This window comes from Antechinus flavipes, chromosome 2 (genome assembly GCF_016432865.1).
Source record: "Antechinus flavipes isolate AdamAnt ecotype Samford, QLD, Australia chromosome 2, AdamAnt_v2, whole genome shotgun sequence".
NCBI classification, from domain to species: Eukaryota; Metazoa; Chordata; class Mammalia; order Dasyuromorphia; family Dasyuridae; genus Antechinus; species Antechinus flavipes.
Genome location: NC_067399.1, coordinates 55085780 through 55109345, shown reverse-complemented (window position 1 = coordinate 55109345; position 23566 = coordinate 55085780). Strand labels below are relative to the sequence as shown.

Genomic DNA, 23566 nt, shown 5'->3' with positions numbered 1-23566 from the left:
TTCCTTAGGGAAAACTTGATAGGTTTGAAAGTGTTTTTTCAATGTTATATGAAAGGCCTGACCCTCTGGAGGCATAATAATCTACTTAAAATACACTTAGCAATACCCTCTGGCTGAAAAAACATTTCCAACTCATATACATTTAAAAAATAATAATAAAATGTCCCTTTAGATGCTTATTTTGACTTTCTGCCCAGGATCAATTGCAAAAGTGCTTCTGTTTAGAAAGTACAGTTCAGCCAAAATCCAGCTTGTTTTTCAGGAACAGGGAATTGGAAAGAAAATATGAAGTATTAAGCAAGCATGTGTATGTGAAGGGTTTTGTTGTTGTTATTATTTTTTCAAACTCCATTATTCAAAGACATTATGTCCCTATAAAGACTCAATGTTCATATTTAATTGAACATATCAACTTGGCTCTCTGGCTGGCATCATGTCTGCAGAGGAAAACTGTGAGGTAAAGATGATTCTTGTAAAGTATGGGTATACATTTTGATGCAAATACCTTAGAGTCAAGATCCAATTTAGCTGGTGCTGAGTCCATTCATCCTATCAATTTACTGTTAGTTTTTCTAGGATTGTTGCAGGTTTGCTGTTCCCCTTAGAAGACAACTTCCAAAATCTGCTTTTTAACATTCTTTAATGCTCTTTAATGTTTCTTCATTCCTACCTCCTCCAATCCCTTAATTCTCTTTTGATATTCAGATTTAAGGTAAATTTTCTTCTTGAATGAAGAATGTTTTTCATTATCCTATAATAGACAAATTCCAATCAGACAGTGATTTTTATACTTTATTTTCCAGTCATCAGAAAAATGGGAGGCACCAAAGTCCTATTAACTCCTGTGACATCCTAACCTTGGCTTGAGAAATGTAAGTACGAAGTACCAAGTATCAATATGATCTCTTAAGAACAGAAAGTGATTTACAGGGTACTCTGGCCTTGCTTGGGATTCAGACATGTCATCCTCCAATGTCACTGTTCTTCAAACGAGGAAAAATATTTAAATGTCAGCCCAAACTTTTACAATGAGAAAAGACACGCTTTCCCCTTTACCACTATTTGATCATTTTTGCTTCTTAGCTAATTTAACCCATAGAGTATTCCCACTGAAGTTTAAATCTTTCAAGGAAGAGATGACACTTTCCGCAGTTGTTAGGTCCTTGTAATCAAGGAAAGCCCGGCCCTGTGTCCCTTGCCAATTCAGCTTCAAAGGTTCTGCACCGTACTCCCGAAGAGTTCTCTTCAGATCACTCACTCTAGCATCCTTGGGAATATTACCCACATAGACAGTGGTGACACTGGAGGGCTCTGCTTTTGAAGTTCCATGCTCATTGTCACAGTGGGCAGAATGGGCCACATCTGCAAGACTGTCAGAGGCAATCTGTCCAGCATTCTGAAGGGGTCCTTGCCTCTGGCTGTTTTTCAAATGTGCCGGGTGTGTCTTCTGTAAGGTGACATCTTTCCCTGCTTGCTTCTCTCGGAAACGAAGATTCTTTAAGATCGGGATTCTTTCCATCATCTCTTCACTGATCTGAAAAATATAAAACAGTTTCAGCTTTTCCTGGTTAACCCCTAAAAGAATCACAAAGTTTAGAACTGAACCCTAACGTTTACCTACTTCAATCTCCTCTCTTTTACAAGTAAGAAAGTTGAATTCTTGAGTCACTAGGCATAATGAGCTACAGCAAAACTCTGTGGCAACTAAAAGATAGTGCAATAGAGGGAGAAAAGCATCAGAGTGGAGTGGGGTTGAGCACCAGTCCCTCAGGCCATGTGACTACAAGCAAGTCTTTACCTCTCAGAGATGCACCTTCTTCATCCTACAGAATGGGAGGGCATATACACAATCAACTTGAAAGGATTGTTTCAAAATGTTTCACAAAAAGTAAACTGGTCTTGGAGCTATTGCTATTCAAAAATACCTCTGCAAATTTGACCACATTCATGGATTTATCATCTGCAAAAACAACCACCTACTGTGTGGAGTGTCCAGTGGTTTAACTATAAGATCCCCCAGAACCTAGGTAAGGTAAATGTTAATTAGCTCGAATGAATGACACTGAATTTCCCACACAGCCTCTCTATAGTATCTGCCCTCTGTGGTTCAGCAGATATGCAGAAGTAGAATGGGTATTTCCCAGCATCTGGAAGGCCTAGGAAGGGCAGAAAGGGAAGAACCATGGATTTCTGAAGTTCCCTCCATCACTGGGGATGATTGTAAGAACCTAAGAGGGGAATTCCCTTTCTGAATACCCCAGATGAGGTTCTAAGATAAGATGAATCCACTGAAACCCTGATTTCATGTGGGCAAAATTTCATTTAGCCCCTGTTCTCTCACGAGCTGGCAACTTGGTCAAGGCTTTGGGACATGGCCCAGAAGCCAAGTTCCTTTACTAGACAATAGAAGGTATTGAAATGAAGCAGAGCCAGGTATGAATGCACAAATTCTGAGAGCTTCCAGGCTGTGACCAGAGGTTGACTTTTGTGGGACTTGTAGTTAAATCAGAATTGCTCTAAGTTTGTAATTCAGCTAGTTCTGAGTTCATCAAGACTTAACAATCAGTCAATCAACAGATCACTTGGAGAGTACCAAAGGTATGCAAATCCTTGATAAGTGTACAAAGGAGGGCAGAGGACATCCACCCTGGATATTCCATGATCATAGCAATATTTTATTATTATTTTTCTCTCTTTTGTTTCCACAGCAATATTTCAACAAGAAAATAAATGATGAGGTTTGCAAAAGGAATATCTTTGACACCTGTTCAGGCTGTTGGTTTAGACAATTAGATAACATGCTATCCTTATATTTAAGGAACTTTCCAGAAACATACTTGCATGTTTTATTCATTTCTTATCCCTGCATAGATTATCTATTTGCCAGAGCCTTCAGTTTAAATAGTATCTAATGTTGGTAATAAATAAATAAATTGGAAGATTCATTGAATCCTGTTTTTCTTTAAACTCCAACTCTCCAATCTAGTTAATTTGTGGCTTCTGCTTTGATTGTTCTTGCAAATATGAATTTCAGAATGTCACAATATAAGCTGCAATTAGGCTCATTGTGACATATATAGGATAGTCAAATCAGGAAACATTTATTATGTGTACAGTGCTAAGTCCTGGGAATACAAAGAAAGTACAGTCCCTAATCTGAAGGAGTTTGGTCTATTGGAGAGAGACAATAAGATAATAAATATCTACAAACAAGACATATACAGGAGAAACTGGAAATATCTTTAGGACGAAGGCAATAGCATTAAGAAAGACTGGGAAAGACTTCCTGAAGGGTAGGATTTTAGTTGAAACCTGAAGGTAGCTGGGAAACTGGAAGGCAGAGAGATTATTCCAGGCTTGGGAGCAATCATTGAAAATGGAGAAATCTGGGAGACAGAATGTATTGTTGGGGGTGTAGCAGCAGGGCCAGTGTCCCTGGATCCTGACGTGTAGAGGGAAGTAAAATATAAGAAGCCTGGGAAAGTAGCAAATGACCAGGTCATGAAGGAATTTAAAAGTCAAACAGAGGATTTTATGTTAGACCCTGGAGGTAAGAGGGAATTGCTGGAGTTTACTGAGATGGTCAGAACTGCCCTTTAGGAGGTCCAATTTGGAATGAATTGGGGAGAGACTTGAGGCAGAGAGGGCCAAGCATAGGACTGTTTCAACAGGAAAGTTCTTTAGATGTAGGGCAATGAAGGCAATGAAAGCGATGAAGTGGGGGCAGTGCCAGAGGAGAGAAAGAGAAAGCTATGTGAGAGAGATGATTGGGAAGGTGAGAGCGAAGAATGAAGATGATGTACTAGGTTTAGAGCCAGGCTTCTAGGAAGATGGTGGTGCCTTTGATAGTAAGAAGAAAATTAAGGAGAGGGGAGTTTTGATTGGGAGTAGGAGGTGTCTACTTATATGTAGCAAACTCTATCAATCTCACAATTCTGTTGAGGGAGGGCCATGGAAGGCTTGAAATGGACAGTGTAGAAATACTTTAAAGTATTTCTAAATAAAATATCTTTTAATAAAAGAAAAATATCTTTATGGATAATCAGTCTGGGGATAACTGGGAGCCAGAGAGATATGTGCATATACTAATTTATGTTGTTACTCATTCTTATTAGTAAAAAGCTTTAAATACAGCATCACGCATATTCTGGGGCAAGGACACAAAAGCTAGAAACTTTTTGGAGTTAGACTCTCACAATGTGGAATCTCATGCTTTGTATACAGGGTTATGGGTTCTAGTAAATGGATACATTCAAATATGAATTTAAAATCTTAGTGAACATATATGTGGTTTTTAGATAGTCCAAAAATCACTGGCAGTTATTTGGAGGTTATTATATTCATCTCTTGGAGCTAGGAAAATCTCTTTATCCATAAGTGTGATATAATCCCCTTTGATGGAAAGGGTACAACTTTTTTTTATAACTCACCATGACATGTATGCTAAGGTCTAATTCCATTTAAGTTACTGGTTTGTTTTGGCTTAACATGTGTTTATTAAACAACTGAACATCTCTATGGCACTTGCTGACTAAAAAGGATTTCTATATAGAGTCTGACTTAGTCCATATGATAAATTTGTGAGTTGGGCAGGTCCAATGATGTGCCTACTTTACAGATGAAGAAACAAGCGCTCTTGGAGATTAAAGAATTCAATATCCCAATGTCCTATTAAGCAGCTGAGTTGAGTCTCAAATTCGGGTTTTGCATTCTAAATCAAGTAGTTTTCCCACTATATCTCAGGACATATATAGTATTCAAACATACTGGACCTGCACAGTGTGAACTATACAAACCCAGTGTGAGGAGAGGAGTCTGATTTAAGGCTTTTATTTATTAAGCAGAACAGCAATTGAACATTGCCCTCAAATAGGAATGAAGACTCTTTGTGCTGTGACTAATAACTCATTTTAAGGTACTGGGTTTGGGGCCTTATTCTAGTAACTGAAAAATCTGGATCCAGAAGGAGGAAAAAAAATGCAAAGAATGACTAGACTTCCCAAAGCCACATCACATAGATCAGCTGTCGCTCCACATGAAGACAAGGTATGAACCACAATTAAGGCTTCTGGGCTGTCCTAGAAGTTCCTGGAAGAGCTTAGGAAGAAATGCCAAGTTTCCAGGCCAGGCTTATATGGAACATTATGTATAGGATAGCCAGCAACCTCAAATGAGAATGTGAGGTCATTTCCTCAGGGTATGAGGGTCTTAGTACATATTAGGGGAGATCATCTTTTCAGTTAAAGGGTAAGACTTTTGGCCCCTGGTATCCTCTACCTCCAATCTTGCTTCTGATAACTCCTGTAGACAGAGGAGAAAGTACCCCAAAAGGCAAATCCAAAGGAAAGAATCAAGGGATGTTAAGAAAAGGCTCAATTAAATGTAAATAATTTTCCTGGCTCCTATGGTTTTTGTTTGTTTGTTTGTTTTGTTTTGTTTTTTGTTTTTGTTTTTTTGTTTTTCGGTAAATTGTGACTGAGGTTCGATGAGCTTCGTTGCTGTACTTTTTCCTGCTTGGCAAACACAAGTTCATTCACAAACAGCTCTAGCATTCTCAGGAATATGACCCCTGTAAACAGTGGTCACAGACAAATCTTTCCCGAGTGCCTACTTAACTTTAAGTCACTGTGCCTGGCAGGGCTTTACAAAAGGCAGTGCCAGGAAAGGACAGCCCTACCTAATCTCACTAAAGCCATAAGTCACCATAGGAGCTAGGGATCCAGGGCTTATGCAAATTGAGCAGCCCAGTGAATATTCTATGTATTTAATCACTCCTCACAAGCCAATCAAGAGATGACACTATGTGAAGATATGTGGAGTGAGGATCAAAAAAAAGTGATAATTTTTTCCCCTTCTTTTTATGAAGCTGTCCCTCTTACCACTCCCCTGCCTTCCTCCAATTAAGCAAATTAAGCAAACTCCCTTAATACATATTCACTTTGTCTAGAAAAAGAAAATTTCACATTATGGAAGAGAGTGATATTTCTATTATCTAAGCTAGCAATATGTAAATATATATATGTGTGTATGTGTGTACATATATCTATACACACACACACACACACACACACATATATATATATATGTTTGTTTACACATATATGTGTATACAAGTGCATGTATTTTTAAGCCCAGTTTTTTCAGTCTAGTTACTTTAAAAATGTTTAGTGGTAAAAGTGTGCAATTTTTTTAAGAAAAAAGTTTGAAAAATATAAAATTAGCATGAGAAAGTGAGTGAGTTCAGCACAAATATTAATTTCTTCCAACAAGTAAAAATAAGCTAGAGCAGTCAAGAATGGAAAAGAGATAACTTTGATGTATAAGGAAAAACAAGTATTTATATGTTTAGAACTTTTACTAAGTATGAAACAAGGGTATTTAATTTGTACTGAGAATTAGGATTAAAAGAACCACAAACACCTGAGTGGGATACGAATCTTGCTTTGTTTTTGGCTCTTGGGAATTCTGAGCCCACAGCAGGGCTCACAAAAACTTCCACACAAACCTCAGAATCAATGGCCCCAAAGATGGCGGATTGTGCTGGAAGGCCAGGGATGGCAGTGAATCACTGTATGGCTAATTCCCTCCACTCTGAAGGGATGCTACAGAGCTCCCACTTAAAGAGCTAACACATAGCTCTTGAGTTTTAAGTTTTCCCACTTCTACAATCACTGTAGCTCTTATTTGTCTTTGTCTAATTGAATACAAGTGCTCCAAAGAAATCTGAGCCACAGTAGGTCTTTGCAGCAGAAATGCATTTTCAGATCATGTTATGAAAAACCAAAATACAGACTTCTTGCTCACATCACAGGGAGTCTATTTTTGTCTTGTGCTGGCGCATACACAAAACATAATCAACTGGAAGAATATTAAAAATAAAAAAAAACCCACATAATTATGTATGAAATACTAGAAAATAAAAACCACACTCCCACATCCTTATACATGCAATATTATCTTCAGAGACAGAACATATTTCCTTTTATCTTAAGAGTTTTAATTTCAGGTACATTTGGTCACTTGCAGGTGCAAACATCCCATACTTTCTCCATTTTTTCTAAGTCCTTAAGATGTTTGCTGCTTTTTCCATTTCTGCCACCAAAGTCAGAGGTGGAAAAGCTACCTGAAGATCATGTGGCTCTTGGCAGCTGTACAGATGATTGCCATTTTTATATTTGAAAAATGACGACTACATTAAAATTCTTAGAGTTAGTCACTCTGGATCAGCTGACAGAAACTCCCTTTATAAAACGAATGGACCTCAAGACTTCTGACTAGTTTTTAGCCATCTTACTCTCTTTTTCCTGGCTGGCAATTAGGAACATTTGTTGGGCTCTGTCAATTTTCCATGTGAAATGAAAGCTTGTTGCTTATTAAATTAAACATGAAAACTTTTTTATTTTGTTCTTCTGTAGCTAATCATTCTGTTCTAAAATGGTATATAGTAAATATAATTTTCTCATAGGATAAATCACTTTTTGTTGAAACATATATTTAGTAATCTTTTAAAAATGTTTTCTTTTTAAAAACAATAATTACTGACCCTGATAAGAGGAAATCTGGGCTCTGTTCCTAAGTCTGTGAAAACCAGTTGGATATCTTAGGATATGCTATTTTCTCTAAGTCTATTTTCTCATCTGTAAAATGAGAAAATCAGATTAACTTGTCTCTAAAACCAGGAAGGTGTTAATCAGTTGTTTTGGTCATACCTGACACTTCATGATCCCATGTGGGATTTTCTTGATAGAAATACTGGAGTGGTTGGCCATTTTCTTCTCCAGCTTATTTTACAGATGAGGAAACTGAGACCAACAGAGTTAAATGACTTTTCCAGAATCACACAGCTAATAAGTGTCTGGGGTCAGATTTAAACTCACAAAGATGAGTCTTTCTGATTCCTGGCCTGACATACTACCAACTACATCACCAAGACAAGTTTAAATTTTGTGTCAGATACTTAGCAGCTCTGTGAACCTTCATCTCTCGGTATTTTCATTTCCTCATTTGTAAAACATTTTGCTATATATATGTAAATATATATGTAATATATATGTATATGTAATATGTATATATATGTAATGTAAAACATCAAAGTGCTATATAAATGTAAGTTCTAAAATCCTTAACTCTATTATCACCTTGGCAATGATGCCCAAAGATGGTAACAGTCCCATAAAGTAAAGCTAATGTCAATTTTAGGAAACAACAAAAAAGCCCAATAGAAATACAACTTTCTTCTGTGTGAGCTGAGCATAGGAAATTTTTGTTACAGAGGTGAAAAAGATGTTTGTAGTCCTTTCATAAGCAGGCTCAGGCAGAGAAACCTTGGTGCTCTCTCAGTGGGCCATAGAAGAGAAAATAAAATAAAGTGATTTACTGCTCAACTTGGAAAATCTATAACTACACAAAACAGAAGAATTTTGTTAGAACATGGCTTATTCTCACATAGACAATTATTAGGTGCCTGCTGTGTGCCAGCTCTGTGGCAGGCACTGAGAGAACAACCACAACACAGATACAGCTCTTGTCTTTGAGAAGCTTATACTCTAGCCTAGAATATATTTTAGGGTTTTAATATATCACCAATATGGTCCATGCAGGAAAGTATCAACGACAACATAAGGGGGGTAAACATCAAGTCTTTAGGAGGTGGTTTTGCATCTCCCAACACCAAGAATTTAAAGAGGCTGTACAGTGTCATCCCTGAGCCACGTAGATGGAGGCAGAATATGGACCATTTCTGATGGCTGTAATAACCCACTAAGGCCATTAAGAAATTCAGGATTTGGACTAGATGATGGAGTCCATGTCTTCCCTCAGACATAGAATATAGTACCCCCAGTGCAGTGACAAAGGTACTGAACTGAGAGTCAAAGGACCTGAATTTAAATGTGGAGGGGACACTCCTCCTGGGCCTGAATTTTTTCATCTATAGAATGAGGGGATTGGCTAGATGATATCTTATCTATTCCAAACTAAATCCTATGACTCTGTGATGAATATGGAAACATGTTTAGAACTGTACATGTTTAACTTACATCGGATTGCTTGCTGTCTTGTAGGTTGGGAGGAGAGGTAGAAAAAATTGTGACACAAGATTTTGCAAAGGTGAATGCTGAAAACTCTGCATGTATTTGGAAAAATAAAATACTTTTAAAAGAAATAAATTCTATGACCCTGTAACTGAATGACTCAGTCTTTGAGGACAACTTTTTTCATCTATATAATGGGGATGATAATACACTATCTACTCCACAGAGCGAGTATGAGATAGTATTTTGTAAAATGTCAAATGCTATATATAAAGTGAGCTAGTTAGCAAATAACAATTTGTTCCTAAGAAAAACAGCAAATGATCACTTCCTTGTCATGATCTGTCTTACATCTGTGGTAAATACAGGATGGGAAGCAGTTGCTGGTGGGCCTGTGTGAAGAGAGGTTGCCAGGGGTCTGCTTTCTGACTTGCACACTTGGCACGAACCATTATTGTAAATAAACAACAATTACTTAGTGTCTCTCTCATATCCTTTCCTGTCACACACGATAGAGTCAGAAATCTGGAGATGATGAGACTTGCTCATTTCATTTAAAAATCTTACTGTTTCACAGCGTTTCTACCATTTATTTCCCCTGTATATTAAGCTAACTTAAGAGCAAAAGTTTATATTAATACAACATATTAAGGTTTACAAAATACTTTACACAAATAAACTCATTTGATCCCAACAACAACCCTGTGAAATGCAAAGGAAAATTATTTCCATTTACAAATGAGGAAACCATGGATCAGAAAGGTTAAATTATTTGTCTCTAGTCATATAACTAGAAAGCATCAGAGATGAGATCTAAATCTAGGTTGTTCCTGTCTGGAGCCTCCTAACTCCAAACCAGTACATCAGCACTCTACCATGTAATACTGCCACTGCAGGGACCATCTCTAGCCCTATAATGCGACATAAACTCTGGAGATGTTCCTAACATTTCAGAGTGATTAATGTAGCCATCCCAAAGTGTTAATTGAATTCAGTATAAAGCTTGTTTTCTGTATCATCCATTTCAATTTACATGATGCAGAATACAGGGAACTTGTTGCCCTCAGCTCGATGTTGTTTCTGGCTAAGGTTCATCTAGGCTTACAAAGAGTGTGCCTGTAAAGAAACCCAGAGTTACACTTTAAATGAACCTCATCTTGAAAGCAAGTACTTCTCGGACATTAAAGATCCCCTTTTCCCTTCTGAGTCAGTCATTTGAATGAAGTAAATAAGCTCACCATATTGTGAACATATGGGTGAGAAGCACTAGTCCCAAAGAAGGTCATGTGGTATTGAACATGCTAAGCTTTTAAAATATATGAAATTATTTATTTCCTTAAGCCTAGAATATGGAGGGGAAAGCTACAATTTCCCTAATTAGGGAGATAAATGAATCAACTTGGCCAAGTTAAAAACTCTCCAGATTTTGTTCTTGAATGGGCAATGTGCTCTGGACCTCCATAATCAAGAATGGAGCTACTGATGGTGGGTCTGTGAGAGCGGCTGAAAGGATCCATATGTGACTAAGAGTTCTTTCCACTGTGGGCACATGGGATGACTGGTCTTTGATAATGCAGTTTTGGTGACTGTTAGCAGTACTTATGGAGGTTTGCAGCTGTACCTATAAATATCTTGTGGTCACTCTAAAGAATTTTTTTTAAAACAATTCCTTCTTGAATGTTAAACTGTAGTTCAACTACACTAGAGCCTAATATATTGGATGAGACTGCCATTTCCCAGGATGCTGTACCATGTGTTTGAAATATAGGCCAATGTATTCCTGACAAAATTCAAAGTTGTCCCACTTTCTATTCTCATTTTAACTTATCATTCTAAAGATGTTTGGACATCATGCATTCATTCTTCTTGGAGGTGACATAAGGCAGATTTCACAAAGTGACATAAGGCAGATTTCGCGAAATGACATCTGTGATTCACCTCAACACAGCATGAAGGTAGAACTGATGAGCTGTGTGCGTCTGGCCGAATCATGTAGCCTCACAGGACCTCAAATATCTCCATTTGCAAAATGGAAATCAAAACAGTATCAAAACAGCTCAACAGTACCAGCATGAAGAAACATACTTTGTAGATCTGAATGTCCTATATAAATGTGTTACTTATTAATAAAATATTATCATCTATTATTTTCATATATATAGCACTGTGCAGTGGCAGCTTGATCAGAATTATAATGTGCTGCTAGGAGCGTTACCCAAGTAAGACAGTGTCTAGTGAGCTTGAGAGAGGGCACACATAGAATGGCTTAATAATAATAATAATAATGATATCAGAGAAATGTAAATAAAGACATCTCTGAAGTACCACTTCACACTTATTCGACTGGCTAAGATAAGGAAAAGATATCGACAAATGTTGGAAGGAATTTGGTAAAACTAGGACACTGATAAATTGTTGGTAGAATTATGAAATGATCCAACCATTCTGGAGAACAATTTGAAACTATGCCCAAAGGGCTATTAAACAGGTCATAATCTTTGATCCAACCATCTCACTGGGTCTGTATTCCAAAGAGATCACAAAAGAGAGGAAGGATCCACATGTGCAAAAATGTTTGTGGCAGCCCTTTTTGTGGTGGCAAGGAATTAGAAAATGAGTGGATGCCTATCAGCTGGAGAATGGCTGAATAAGTTTAGAGTATATGAATATAACGGAATGTTATGTGTTCTATAAGAAATGATGAGGAAGCTGATTTCAAAAAAGCCTGATAAAATAATGAAGTGGAAAAGTTGAACCTTTATTTCTGTGAGAGTTTATTGGTTATTAAAAGAGTTTTTCAATTTCTTGGAGACAATTCCAGTTGCTCCTCTCTTCCTCTTATTTAATTCTGCACCCCTCATTTTCACTCTCCACTGTCTTACTAAGAGACATATTCTGACAGATGAGTTCTAAGTTGTTTGGGCTACATATCATAAAGGATTCTTCATCTATTGGTTTTTCTGCTGGCTATAGATTTTTCCAGGAGGCACTGCAAGGTTTGGGGGTTTGTTAGTTGTATCAAGTACAACAAGGAACCCCTATAGGACTTTACCATGTAAAAAGAACCTGTAGAGAATGAGACTGTCAGATCAATGGCCTTCTTGACCTGAAGCTCTGACACTGACAGTTGCCTTCTTCTGGATTCTCTCTCCCCTCTAAGTTCTTGGGTCACCTCTTTTTCCTAGTTCTTCTAACTATTTCATTACTCCTACTCAGTCTTCTCTGATGGATCTTCATCTAGGTTGTCCTCATGAACCACTGGGGTCTCCCAAGGATCTCTCCTGTCAGACTGTTCACTTTTTTTTTTAAAACAACAACACAAATGACTTCTCCAATATCCTGTTTAATTTCTATGATCCACATGTGGAGGGCAAGCAGCTGTGACTTTGAAACAGTAGTTTCTCATTTAACCATGTGCTCTGGGGCAGAGATGGTTAAATGAGAAACCACTGTTTCAACAATGCTTCCAGGTACTTGACAGCTGCAATCATTTTTTTTCCCGAAGTGAGAATTTTCACACAATTCTCTATCTACCTCTATGTAGCTTTCTCTGAGATAGAAAAAGGAAATAACACTGGGCCTCTGATACTTTTCTACTTTTTCTTTTAGGTACCAGCTTTAAAAGCTCACAGATTTGCAGACTTCACAGGCATCAGAGACGAAGGCTGAATTATCTGATCTCAAAAAAAAAAAATGACTAAAGATTATGGTTAGGCAGACATTTTAGTACATTAAGAAGATGTCAAATGAATGTGATAGAATACTACTGTTCTATAAGAAATGATGATCAGGCTGACTTCAGAAAGGCCTGGAAAGACCTACATGAACTACTGCTGAGTAAAGTGAGCAGAACCAGAAGAATGTTATACACAGTAACAGCAACATGATGTGACGATCAACTGTGAATGATTTAAGTTATTCTTAACCACACCCAGAGAAAGAATTATGTAGGTCAAAGCATACTATTTTCACTTTTTTACCCCTTTGGTTTTTTCTTTTCTTTTTTCTTTCACAACATGAGTAGTATGGAAATTTACACATGTATAAATGATATAATGTATAATACAACATGGTATTATACATATATAGTAGATGTATGTATTTGCTGTCTTGGGGAGGGGGAAGAAAGGAAGAGTGGGAGAAAAAATTGGAACTCAAAATTTTACAAAAGTAAATATTGAAAACTATCTTTATATGTAATTGGAAAAAATAAAATACTATTAAGTGAAAAAGATTTAAATTAAAAGAATGTCAGCATAAGTTGATATAAGCTGTCAGCATAAATTTTCTTCACTGATGTTGTGAGTTTTAGAAAATTCATTGACAGCCTTAGCTAATTTAATAGTTAGCTTATCCCCAAAATTCATCTCTGGGGTCCATACTAGAAAGCTTGAGCCTCATAGCCACTACCAATTTATACTGGCTTAACTAATAGAACCTAGATTGTCCTGTTTTAAATATGCTACAATAAGATAGAGGAAGAGGGCCTTGATAGGATAAATTAATCAACATTTATGATCAAAGTAGCTTTGAGAGGGAGTTATGACTCACCTTTAAATCAAATTCACACAATTCTTGAGGAATATTATCTATTCTTCATAGATAATAAAGCAGACTCACTTAGACTAGTTAACAAAGGCAAGTAAGTTCAGACTTACTGACTGACATATTATAGGTCCCACACAATGTTTAGTGCAAGATAATCATTACTTGGTAGAAGATCTGAGGATATCTAAGTTATGGAATTATTTTTCAAAAAAATATTAGAAACTACAATCTTCCTGGAAAGGTAATGGGAAAGCTTAGATTTCAGCGAACAAGTAGAACAAGCAGCTTCTAAAGCCTAGGCCTGAGTTTGATTTTCTTTTATGTAACAAGGATTTCACATTTTTCTACCGTGTCTGAATAACCACAATCTGGATTGTTGTTTTCCCCCAAAATCCACAACATCAACTATAGTTCTTCCCTAAGGCAATGCATGCCTCTCTGCCCTTTTAGAGACAACTACCCTAACTAGAAAACCTTCCTAATATGGAATATTATAAATATTCTTATAAAATGGTAATCTTGGAATAGGAAACTAGCTCCAGCTTCGATGTGGTATATCTGCTCTCACAAATTGACTCTAAAGACTTATCCTTAGCCTGCACAGAAAGAGAGTTCTATAATCTGAATTAGTTCTGTAACTTATTCATCTGTCTCCACTTAAAAGTGAGTCGTGGCCCAAGATTCTGAGGTAAATCCACCTTAAATAAGATGCCAGGAGATTATTCACATTCACTAAGTGTGGAGACATTTCTGATTTTCTTTTTAAATATGACTACCTCCATATTTCACAGACTTGAGCTTTTAATTAGTATAGCTGGTGGGGTATGAGGAGTTATTGACATTTATTTCTGGTGTCTTTAAAAAAATTATTAAAGATTAAGATAGAAGAAATTGATATTTTAGTTTCATAGAATTCTCCTTCTAGGGTTCATGTGGCAAAAGACATGTGTGGCCCAATACGGACTGTGTATGTCAACAATGAAAAGAAATAAGCAAATGTAAAACTACTGCATGCCCCATTTTAATATTCATATTTTGGTGTGGATGATGTTTATTTTTCCATGTCCTGAGGCTTCTAAAAAGCTCTGGAAAACTCAAGCTTAAGAATGGAAAATATGGACAAAAATGCTTATTTTTTCTTATAGTTTAATTCCAAATTAAGCAGAACCTCTTCCTGTCATTTGTATATTTCCAAATACAGGATCTCTAATTTCAAGAAATCCCTCAAATATGACTGAATCAGAATGGTTTATAAAAGATGAAAATCTATCGCAAACTAATTAGCAAATAATCTCATTACTATATACTGAAAAGATAAATTTTTTCAACAACAGGGCTAAAAATACGTATAAACAGTTGCCTTATCCCCTACCTCTTGGTAAGTTTATTTTTCCTGGGAGATCAAAGAATTCAGAAGCAACATTAGAAGAAAAAACTATATATATATAGTATATGTTTGAGAGTGATTATTATACTGTACTGAAATGTAAATATAACACTGAAAAACCAGGAACAGTTGGCCAAATTCTGACCTAAGGTCACTTTTGGCAGGGAGGTAGTAATTCTGAATGTAAAGCTTTGAGGAAAAAAGTACTTAATGACGCAAAAAGAACAATACAGGAAAAAAATTCACTGAATAGCTCCAAGAACAAGAGTCAGAACTCTGTAAGAATTCTTAGACCACTTAACTTTCATGGTTGTTACCTACCATGGACCATATGATGCCCTGTGGCTTGGGTTTTGTGCAGCCGGTCACAATTATTCTGGTAGGAGTGAGGATGTAATCCACAGTTAGATCATGAGCACCAATCAGGTCTTCAGGTATATCAATCACCTGATGGAAGAAAAAGAGGAATATCAGTGGTGGCAAACTCTAATAGAAATGGATCCTTATTGGCCATATGTTGACTCAGAAAATCTCAAACTAACATTATCTATGTGGTTCTGTATTTTTATTTATTTTGTTTAATATGTTCCAATTACATTTTAATTTGATTCTGGCCACACTGGAGAAATTTGCTGACAGTTGGCAAGCTTGAAACCTCTGGTGTGGATGATCTGAAAAGGCCTGATGCACATCTCTGGTTTACTGAAGGAGTCATCAGTAGGAACGGAATACACTGGTTATAGGAAAGCATACCCAAATCCACATTTTAGATGGGGGGCTGCTTGGGATATTACTAAATGAATCCAGCCTTAGCTGATTAAAACCAACACATGGAACAATCACAGTAAGAGGGCAGTAAAACAGATGCAGAGATCTCTCTCTCTCTCTCTCTCTCTCACTCACACACACACACACACACACACACACACACACACACACACACAGTCAACAACAGTTCAGCCAACAGAAATTACCTGGCAGTCATGCACAATGGTTACTACGGGTGTCTCCTCCCTGACTGCTCCCATGGATACCATCATTGCATATTCCATGTCAGCATAACCTTCTCCTTTCCCAATTCTCCATCCTGTCAGAAAACAAAGCCATAATACAAAGAATAGCTTATAAGGTGTTGATAAAAGTAAAGAATAGTTTGAATTTTGTTGTGTCAGGGCTAAAACTAAAAATGAGGCTTGTCCCTTTCAAATGAGTCCATTCTCAAAGGAAGCTAATCTAAGATGGACCTTCAATAGTCAAAAATACATGTCTTATCCTTCTACCTTGGTAGCTCACACTGATTCTGCTAAACAATATCAGAAATATATTTTCTATTAGAAAGGAAAATGAATTTCACAAAAATATCTCACCTTAATCTGTGGCAATAAAGATCCTCTTTTAAGATAATTAAGTGGCAATTTAGAAACATATTTGAATAGATCTCTAACAAAACAATCCTTGGGAAGAAAAAGTCAAGCTTTTTTTCAAAACTGAGCTTGTAATGATGGTCACTTAACATAATTACATTTATATAATGTTTTAGGTTGAGAAGCACTTACTACTGTAAATTATCTTGTATGATTCTTTGGAACAATCTTATGAGGTAGGTCATATAAATATTATTTGTTTTACAAATGAAAAAGTAAAGCTCTGGTAAGTGAGGCAGCCTTGCCAAGGCAAAGCAGAACCCTGACTCTACATCTTTTGACCCCTGAGGCCTTTTGCTTCTCAGATATGTTTTCTGGGATCCTGGAGTGCTTTGCCATTTCCTTCTCCAGGTCATCTTACAAATGAGGTAACTGGCAAACAGGATTAAGTGATTTGTGCAGCGTTACAGAAGTAGTGAGTGTCTGAGCTCAGCTTTGAACTCAGGAAGAGGAGTCTTCCTGACTCCAGGCCCAGAACTCTATGCACTATGACGCCACCTAGCAGTCCAAATAATAATGTACTTTTCTATAAACAGAAATTAAAGGAGTAAAATGATTTATCTAAAGTTCAGTAATGGAACTGGGATTCAAATCCAGAATTTCTAGCTTCTTAAGGAAATATAACACATTTAACTTTTACAAAAAGACCAAATATAGAAAGAAAGGATTTTTAAAAAAATTTCAAAAGATCCATTCTTTTAAACTACTATCATTCTGGGACACTAGCTATTTTGGAAATCTTGATCACAAAGATCTCAGATAATTCTGATCCTGAGGGAGGTTAATATAAGGCCTTAGTTTACAAAGTTCTCTCTTTCTCACATCTCCTGCCTCTCAGGTCTCTCTCTCCCACTGCCCTTCTCCTTTCCAACTCCCTCCCCATTTCTCTCTTTGTTCCTCTGTCTGTCTTTCTCTCTTCCTTCCCTCTCTCTCCCTCCACCCCTGCAATTGTCTGTCTCTTTTTAAGAGATAAAAGGAAAAAACCTTACTAGCCACAGTCAAAACATTCTTTTAAAAGAGCATCTCTGTTAATATGCCGACCTCAGGTGGAACCTATCGATTCGCCAATTTAAACAGATTACTTTCAAAGTGCCTGGTTTTGAAGCATACAAGATGGCCTTGTGGAATGAAATAGCAGCATGGTGGAAAAGTCCACTGTTAACCACAGGAGCTTAACTGTTTGGGGCAGTTGAGGGGTGAGCTGCCTGGCAGAGGGAGCACAGCTTTGCCAGAGGCCATCATGCAGGTGGCATGGTTCAGTTCACCTGGCAAAGGACCAAAGGTTTCTGAAAGTTTGGCGAGGAGTGTAAGGGACGTGTTGTGCTGTTAAGGATATGACTGATCACAAGAAAAACAAAGCTCAAAAGCTGAGGCTTTTCCACTGTTCAAGTCCCCTGAAAACCAATGATTTACTGCAAATATATTCAGCTTCAGGTCCAGGTAACTTGAGAAAGATCTTTTCTTTAAGGTAGGTGAATTTGAAAGTGGTGAATGATTTGAGGGCTCAACTTAATCCTCGGTGATCCCATCGATGACTGTTTTAATTAGGAAGACTAAATGCATGAGTGAAAGAGCCCTGTACTAGAAGGTTAGTTTCTCTCACTAAATAGGGTTTGGAGAGCAAAGTCTCTTCTGCACCAGTATTTCCTCATCTATAAAATGAGATGGTTGAACTTAAAAGCCTCTATGTGTCCATGGTAATGATCAGTAGTGATTCAGACACATGTTTAGCAAGGGATTGTGTCCCTGGGGATACAATCATGAGAAAAATCAATTAAAAATACTTGTAGAATAGCAACTGAAATCACAACCATATTAGAAAACATGAACCCAAACACTTTAGATGACAGTGTTGATATAACTTTTTGGATAAACTAATAAATGTTTAATACCCACCTTTTTCAGAAACAGCCACTGATCCCACCACTATCAAATCCATAAGGACTTTAGAATCCAAACCTATAGGTACGCTGTAGTTTTTTACACCCTAAATGCAAACACATGTTTTAAAAACTTCAAATGCAATAGCAAAAACAAGGTGGGCAAATAAAATGTTATTTATCACCACTTATTGGTGATAATGGAGAGGGAATTCACCACTTATTATTTAAATCATAGCTATATACTTAAGTTACAAAACCAATTCTTGTCTATGTGAACAAAATTTTCCTTGATCAAGGAGAAAAAGGGTCATTAACATATATATATATATATACACACACACACATGTGTACATGTAATACACACATGTATATATCACACACACACATCTCTGTATATATGCCATTAATTAATGAAAATCTATATAAAAAGAATGAGGCTAAAAACATGATATGATGTAAGGATGAAACCAAACTTTCTTAGAAAGTCCAGAAAAATATAAATTTTAACTTTAATTAGCTTAATTTTCAAAAATTGGAAAGTTATTAGGAAGTATATTAAATGGCCATGTATACAAGTAGAAAATGACTTATGAAATTAGCAAATATGGTTCCATTTTTAAATTCATGGTTAAAATCACAATGATCCTTTCATCTCACTACATAGTTCAAACTGTCACAATTCTTTATCTCTAGATAGCTATTTCCAACAAATCAGGAGAATAATGATTGTTACCTCAAAACAATCTTTGAAATTCCTTGGGTGCTGGGTGCTGTGTTAAGTGACTGACCCTGCTGATGGGCTGAACTACATTTTTCTTTAATCTCAAACTGCATCTTCTTAAACTTATCTTTCCTTTTTAAAAAAAATTATTATAGCTTTTTATTTATAAGTTATATGCATAGGTAATTTTACAATACTGACAACTGCAAAACCTTTTGTTCCAATTTTTCTTCTCCTTCCCCCTATCCTTTCCCCCAGATGACAGGATGACCAATACATGTTAAATATGTTAAAGTATAAATTAAATACAATACATGTAGACATGTCCAAACAGTTATTTTGCTGTTCAAAAAGAATCAGACTTTGAAATAGTATACCATTAGCCTGTGAAGGAAATCAAAAATGCAGGCAGACAAAAATAGAGGGATTGGGAATTCTATGTAGTGGTTCATAGTCATCTCCCAGAATTCTTTTGCTGGTGGAGCTGGTTCAGTTCATTACTGCTCTATTGGAGCTGATTTGGTTCATCTCATTCTTGAAAAAAGGCCAGGTCCATCAGAATTGATCATCATATAGTGCTGTTGTTGAAGTGTATAATGATCTCCTGGTCCTGCCATTTCACTCAGCATCAATTTATATAAGTCTCTCCAGGTCTTTCTGAAATCATCCTGTTGGTCATTTCTTACAGAACAATAGTATTCCATAATATTCATATACCACAATTTATTCAGCCATTCTCCAATTGATAGGCATCTATTCAGTTTCCAGTTTCTGGCCACTACAAAGAAGGCTGCCACAAACATTCTTGCATATACAGGTCTTTTTCTCTACTTTAAGATCTCTTTGGGATAGAAGCCCAGTAGTAACACTGCTGGATCAAAGGGTATGCACAGTTTGATAACTTTTTGAGCTAGTTCCAAATTGCTTTCCAGAATGGCTGTATGTATTCACAATTCCATCAACAATGTGTTAGTGTCCCTGTTTTCCCACATCCCCTCCAACACTGAGCATTATCTTTCCCTGTCATTCTAGCCAATCTGACAAGTGTGTAGTGGTCTTAATTTGGCTCAGCATTGTCTTAATTTACATTTCTCTGATTAATAATGACTTGGAGCATCTTTTCATATGGCTAGAAATATAAACTTATCTTTCCTTAGACTCCACTCCATGGATGGACTTCCTTTAAATATTACTGTCACTGACTCAAGTTTTCTGTCCAATAAGTTTGAGAAACAGGAAGAGCTCTTAAAGTTACTGAGGGTAACTCAGGAGGCAGGTGATGATTATTATGGACTGGCTCTGTGGGATCCAACGGGTGTGGGAAGATGGACAAACATGCAAAACATTGAGGCAAAATTGAGATATGCAATCTGCCTAAAAAACCTAATCTAACTAACATCAGAGTTTCTGGGATGGATGCACCAGAAGCAATTATTTTAGCCATGAAATCAGAAAACTAACTGTCTGATTGTCTACAGGTCTGCTTGTTTGTCTGTGCTGATCTATATTATTAATTAAAAAAAAAAGAAAAAAATCAAAAATCTAAACCTTTTGTCATGTGGTCATGATCTTAATAATTATATATTGCTTTCCATTAATTTACTTTCTTCTTTTTTTTTAAACTAAACCTGTTTATACCTTAGCAATAAAATATGTTTAAAGTCAAATATAATTTTTGTAGGTCTTTAGTAAATGTTGAATATTTGTTGAAAGATTCTGGATCTCTTATCCTAAAAACTTTGTTTTGTAAGTTATTAAAAGGAAGAATTATCTTGAAGGCAAGAAAGATTACTGAATTCTTTAGAATATATATTAGGAAGTTGATGACTTTGGATTTCAAATTCTACAAACAGGTCCATTTTGCAACTGTAGTAAAGGGCCTGTAATATTAAATAGATGCTTTAAATTTTACAATACAACTAAATTATATAATATGACAAAGCTGAGATTTGAACTCAGGTCCTCTAACTTGTAATTCATCACTCTTTCTACTGGACCACATTGTCTTGTTCACAATGGTAGACCACAGTTAATAACAGAGCCTTAAAAGATTATAATTCTGATTTTTACAGGGCTGATAGGTAGACATATTTTGAATTTTACATTGAAATTTTGAAGATATGAACAAGAGAAATTCCAATGAGAAGGAAAAGAGGTAGTCATGCAAAAGGTCAATATGGCTTCTAAGGGAATAATTAATTGATCAGTTCAAATTTAAAGGCAATTATAGATGATGGAATTAAGGGAAAGATAAATGAAGATGAATAGATCAGTAGCATAGTCATGTAAAAATAGTGACTGGCTACACAGCAGAAGATGAGCTGAGGCTCATAATGAATACAAAAAGAACAAGGATTTCATCAATTGGCTAAAGAATAATTGGGATGAAATACTATTGTACCTTAAAAAAATAATGAGATAGATAGTTTCTGAAAAACCTGGATAAACTTGAATGATCTGATGCAGCGTGAAGTGAGCAGCTTGAGGAGAGCATTGCACACAGTAACTGCAATACTGTAGTGATGATCAACTTTGAAAAACACAGCTAACTCAGATTGAGACAAAGATCCTAGACAATTCCAAAGGACTCATGATGAAAAATATTATCCACCTCCAGAGAAAGAATTAATTACGAGTTTACTTGTCTCTGTGATGACCTACTTTCCCCGACAATAAGACCTATCCCAAAAATAAGCCCTCCCCTTACTGTGTAAGATTCCTCTAAAATAAGCCCTCCCCCGAAAATAAGCCCTATTGAGATTGCTACTGTAGTGAAGGTGATCCCCTGCGCTACACTCTACATTACAGTACCCTCTGTATGCACCATCCCCCCCCCCCCCCGACTCCGGGTGAAACGCACTCCGAGCTGCATCCAATCAGAGCTGCAGCAGTGAGCTCGTCATCCTGTGCTTCCCCAGTGATTTGCTTGCTGGCGCCATTGACAGCAGTGCTGTGGAGGAGAGCTGAGGCAGGACATAAAAACCCGGTATGTAAGCAGGAGTGAGGGGGCATGATGGAGGATAAAAGGGGCATGATGGAGGATAAAAGAACTCAGGGGAATGATGGAGGATAAAAGAAGAACTCAGGGGGCATCATGGAGGATAAAAGAAGAACTCAGGGGGCATCATGGAGGATAGAAGGAGCACTCAGGGAGCATGATGGGGTTAAAACATTATTGAGGGGCATGATGGAGTGAAAAGAAGGACTGATGGTCATAATTTTATTATTCTGTCTGCACATGTCACCTCTGTTTTGGCAATTCGTTTGGATGGAAAGAAAGCCACACCTCTAATCATCAGTAAGGGCAAGAAAGATAAGATTGAACGTGTATCAGGCATTTACGTTCTTGAAACCGAAAAAGCCTGGTGTACACAAGCCATTATAAGAAAGTCGGTTGATTTAATGCTGCCACTTGTTATGTGAAGTAACCAAAGAGGTCTGATAATGTGGGATTCAGCCAGCACTCACCGCACTAAAGAAATGAAGAACTTCCTAGCAGAGAGAAGAATAGATCAAGTAATGATTCCTGCAGGAATGACTGCCTATCTCCAGACCCTTGATATTGCAATAAACAAGCCATTCAAGGACCATTTGCGCATGGAAGTCAATGACTACACTGAAAATAGAATGGAAAGAAATCAGCGTGGAAACTTTGTGAAGCCCTGTCTGCAAGAAGTTGTGACTTGGGTGAAGAAGTCATGGGATAAAATTACTGACAGCTGTGTCGCCAAGGCACTATGAGCAGGTTACCTGGACAAGACATGTTCATTTAAAGAGAGCTATATGGCTGGACATGACAGATTGGGTCCACTTCTTCTGAAGGAAATAGAGGCGCAAAACATCCAGGACGGAATTCAGGGTATGGACACTTATGACGATGTTGTTGAAGATGACATGATCATTATTGAATAAAGGTACTTTTTTTTTGTTCACATTTACCTGTTTATTAAAATTGCTGTCAATGTTCATTAAAATAAGCCCTCCCCTGAAAATAAGCCCTCTGGGGTTTTTCTGTCCAAAAAATTAATAAGACAGTGTCTTATTATCGGGGAAACACGGTACATTACTATTAACAAAAAAAAAGGAAACAAACAAAAAACCCAAACTCTTGCCTTGAAGCATATTTTTCACTTTAATTTTTTTGCCTTTTTTTGTTTTTTGTTTTTTTTTTTTTTTTTTGGCAATAGGGCTAAAATGGAGATGTTTTACATGACTTCACATATATAATGGTTATTATAATGTTTGCCTTCTCAATGGGTATGGGGGAGGGATAAGGGAAAAACATAAATTGGAACTAAATTTTTTTTTTAATATTGAAAAATAAAAGAACAAGGGCTTAAGATGTTTTTCAAAGAAAGAAGAGAAAGAATTCATTACAGGTTAGAAATGAACTTTAATAAATTAGTAATTAACTTTGAATTTCAGATTCTATAACATATTTTTTCTCCTCTGGCATCTAAACCAAAGGCTATAGAATAAAAAGGATTGAGAAATAGGGAAATGCATATAATATTAAAGAGATCTTCAATTTTGAGTTCCTACCTTATGTTACAAATGAGAAAAAATAAATG

At 36.7% G+C, this 23566-nt stretch overlaps 1 protein-coding gene across 4 annotated transcripts in view; it reads right to left on the bottom strand.

Annotated features, from left to right (window-relative positions):
* Positions 1–779: 779 nt before the first annotated feature.
* MTHFSD (methenyltetrahydrofolate synthetase domain containing) overlaps positions 780–23566 on the bottom strand; it is a 49169-nt gene continuing 26382 nt past the window's right edge. For all 4 annotated transcript variants that reach the window (XM_051974834.1, XM_051974833.1, XM_051974835.1 and 1 more), the window contains 4 exons: positions 18288–18378; positions 15942–16054; positions 15289–15414; positions 780–1534 (listed from right to left, as the gene is read on the bottom strand). In XM_051974834.1, coding sequence (XP_051830794.1) covers positions 1067–1534; positions 15289–15414; positions 15942–16054; positions 18288–18378 — 798 coding nt within the window. In that variant the 3' untranslated portion in view covers positions 780–1066. The remainder of the gene's footprint in view (positions 1535–15288; positions 15415–15941; positions 16055–18287; positions 18379–23566) is intronic.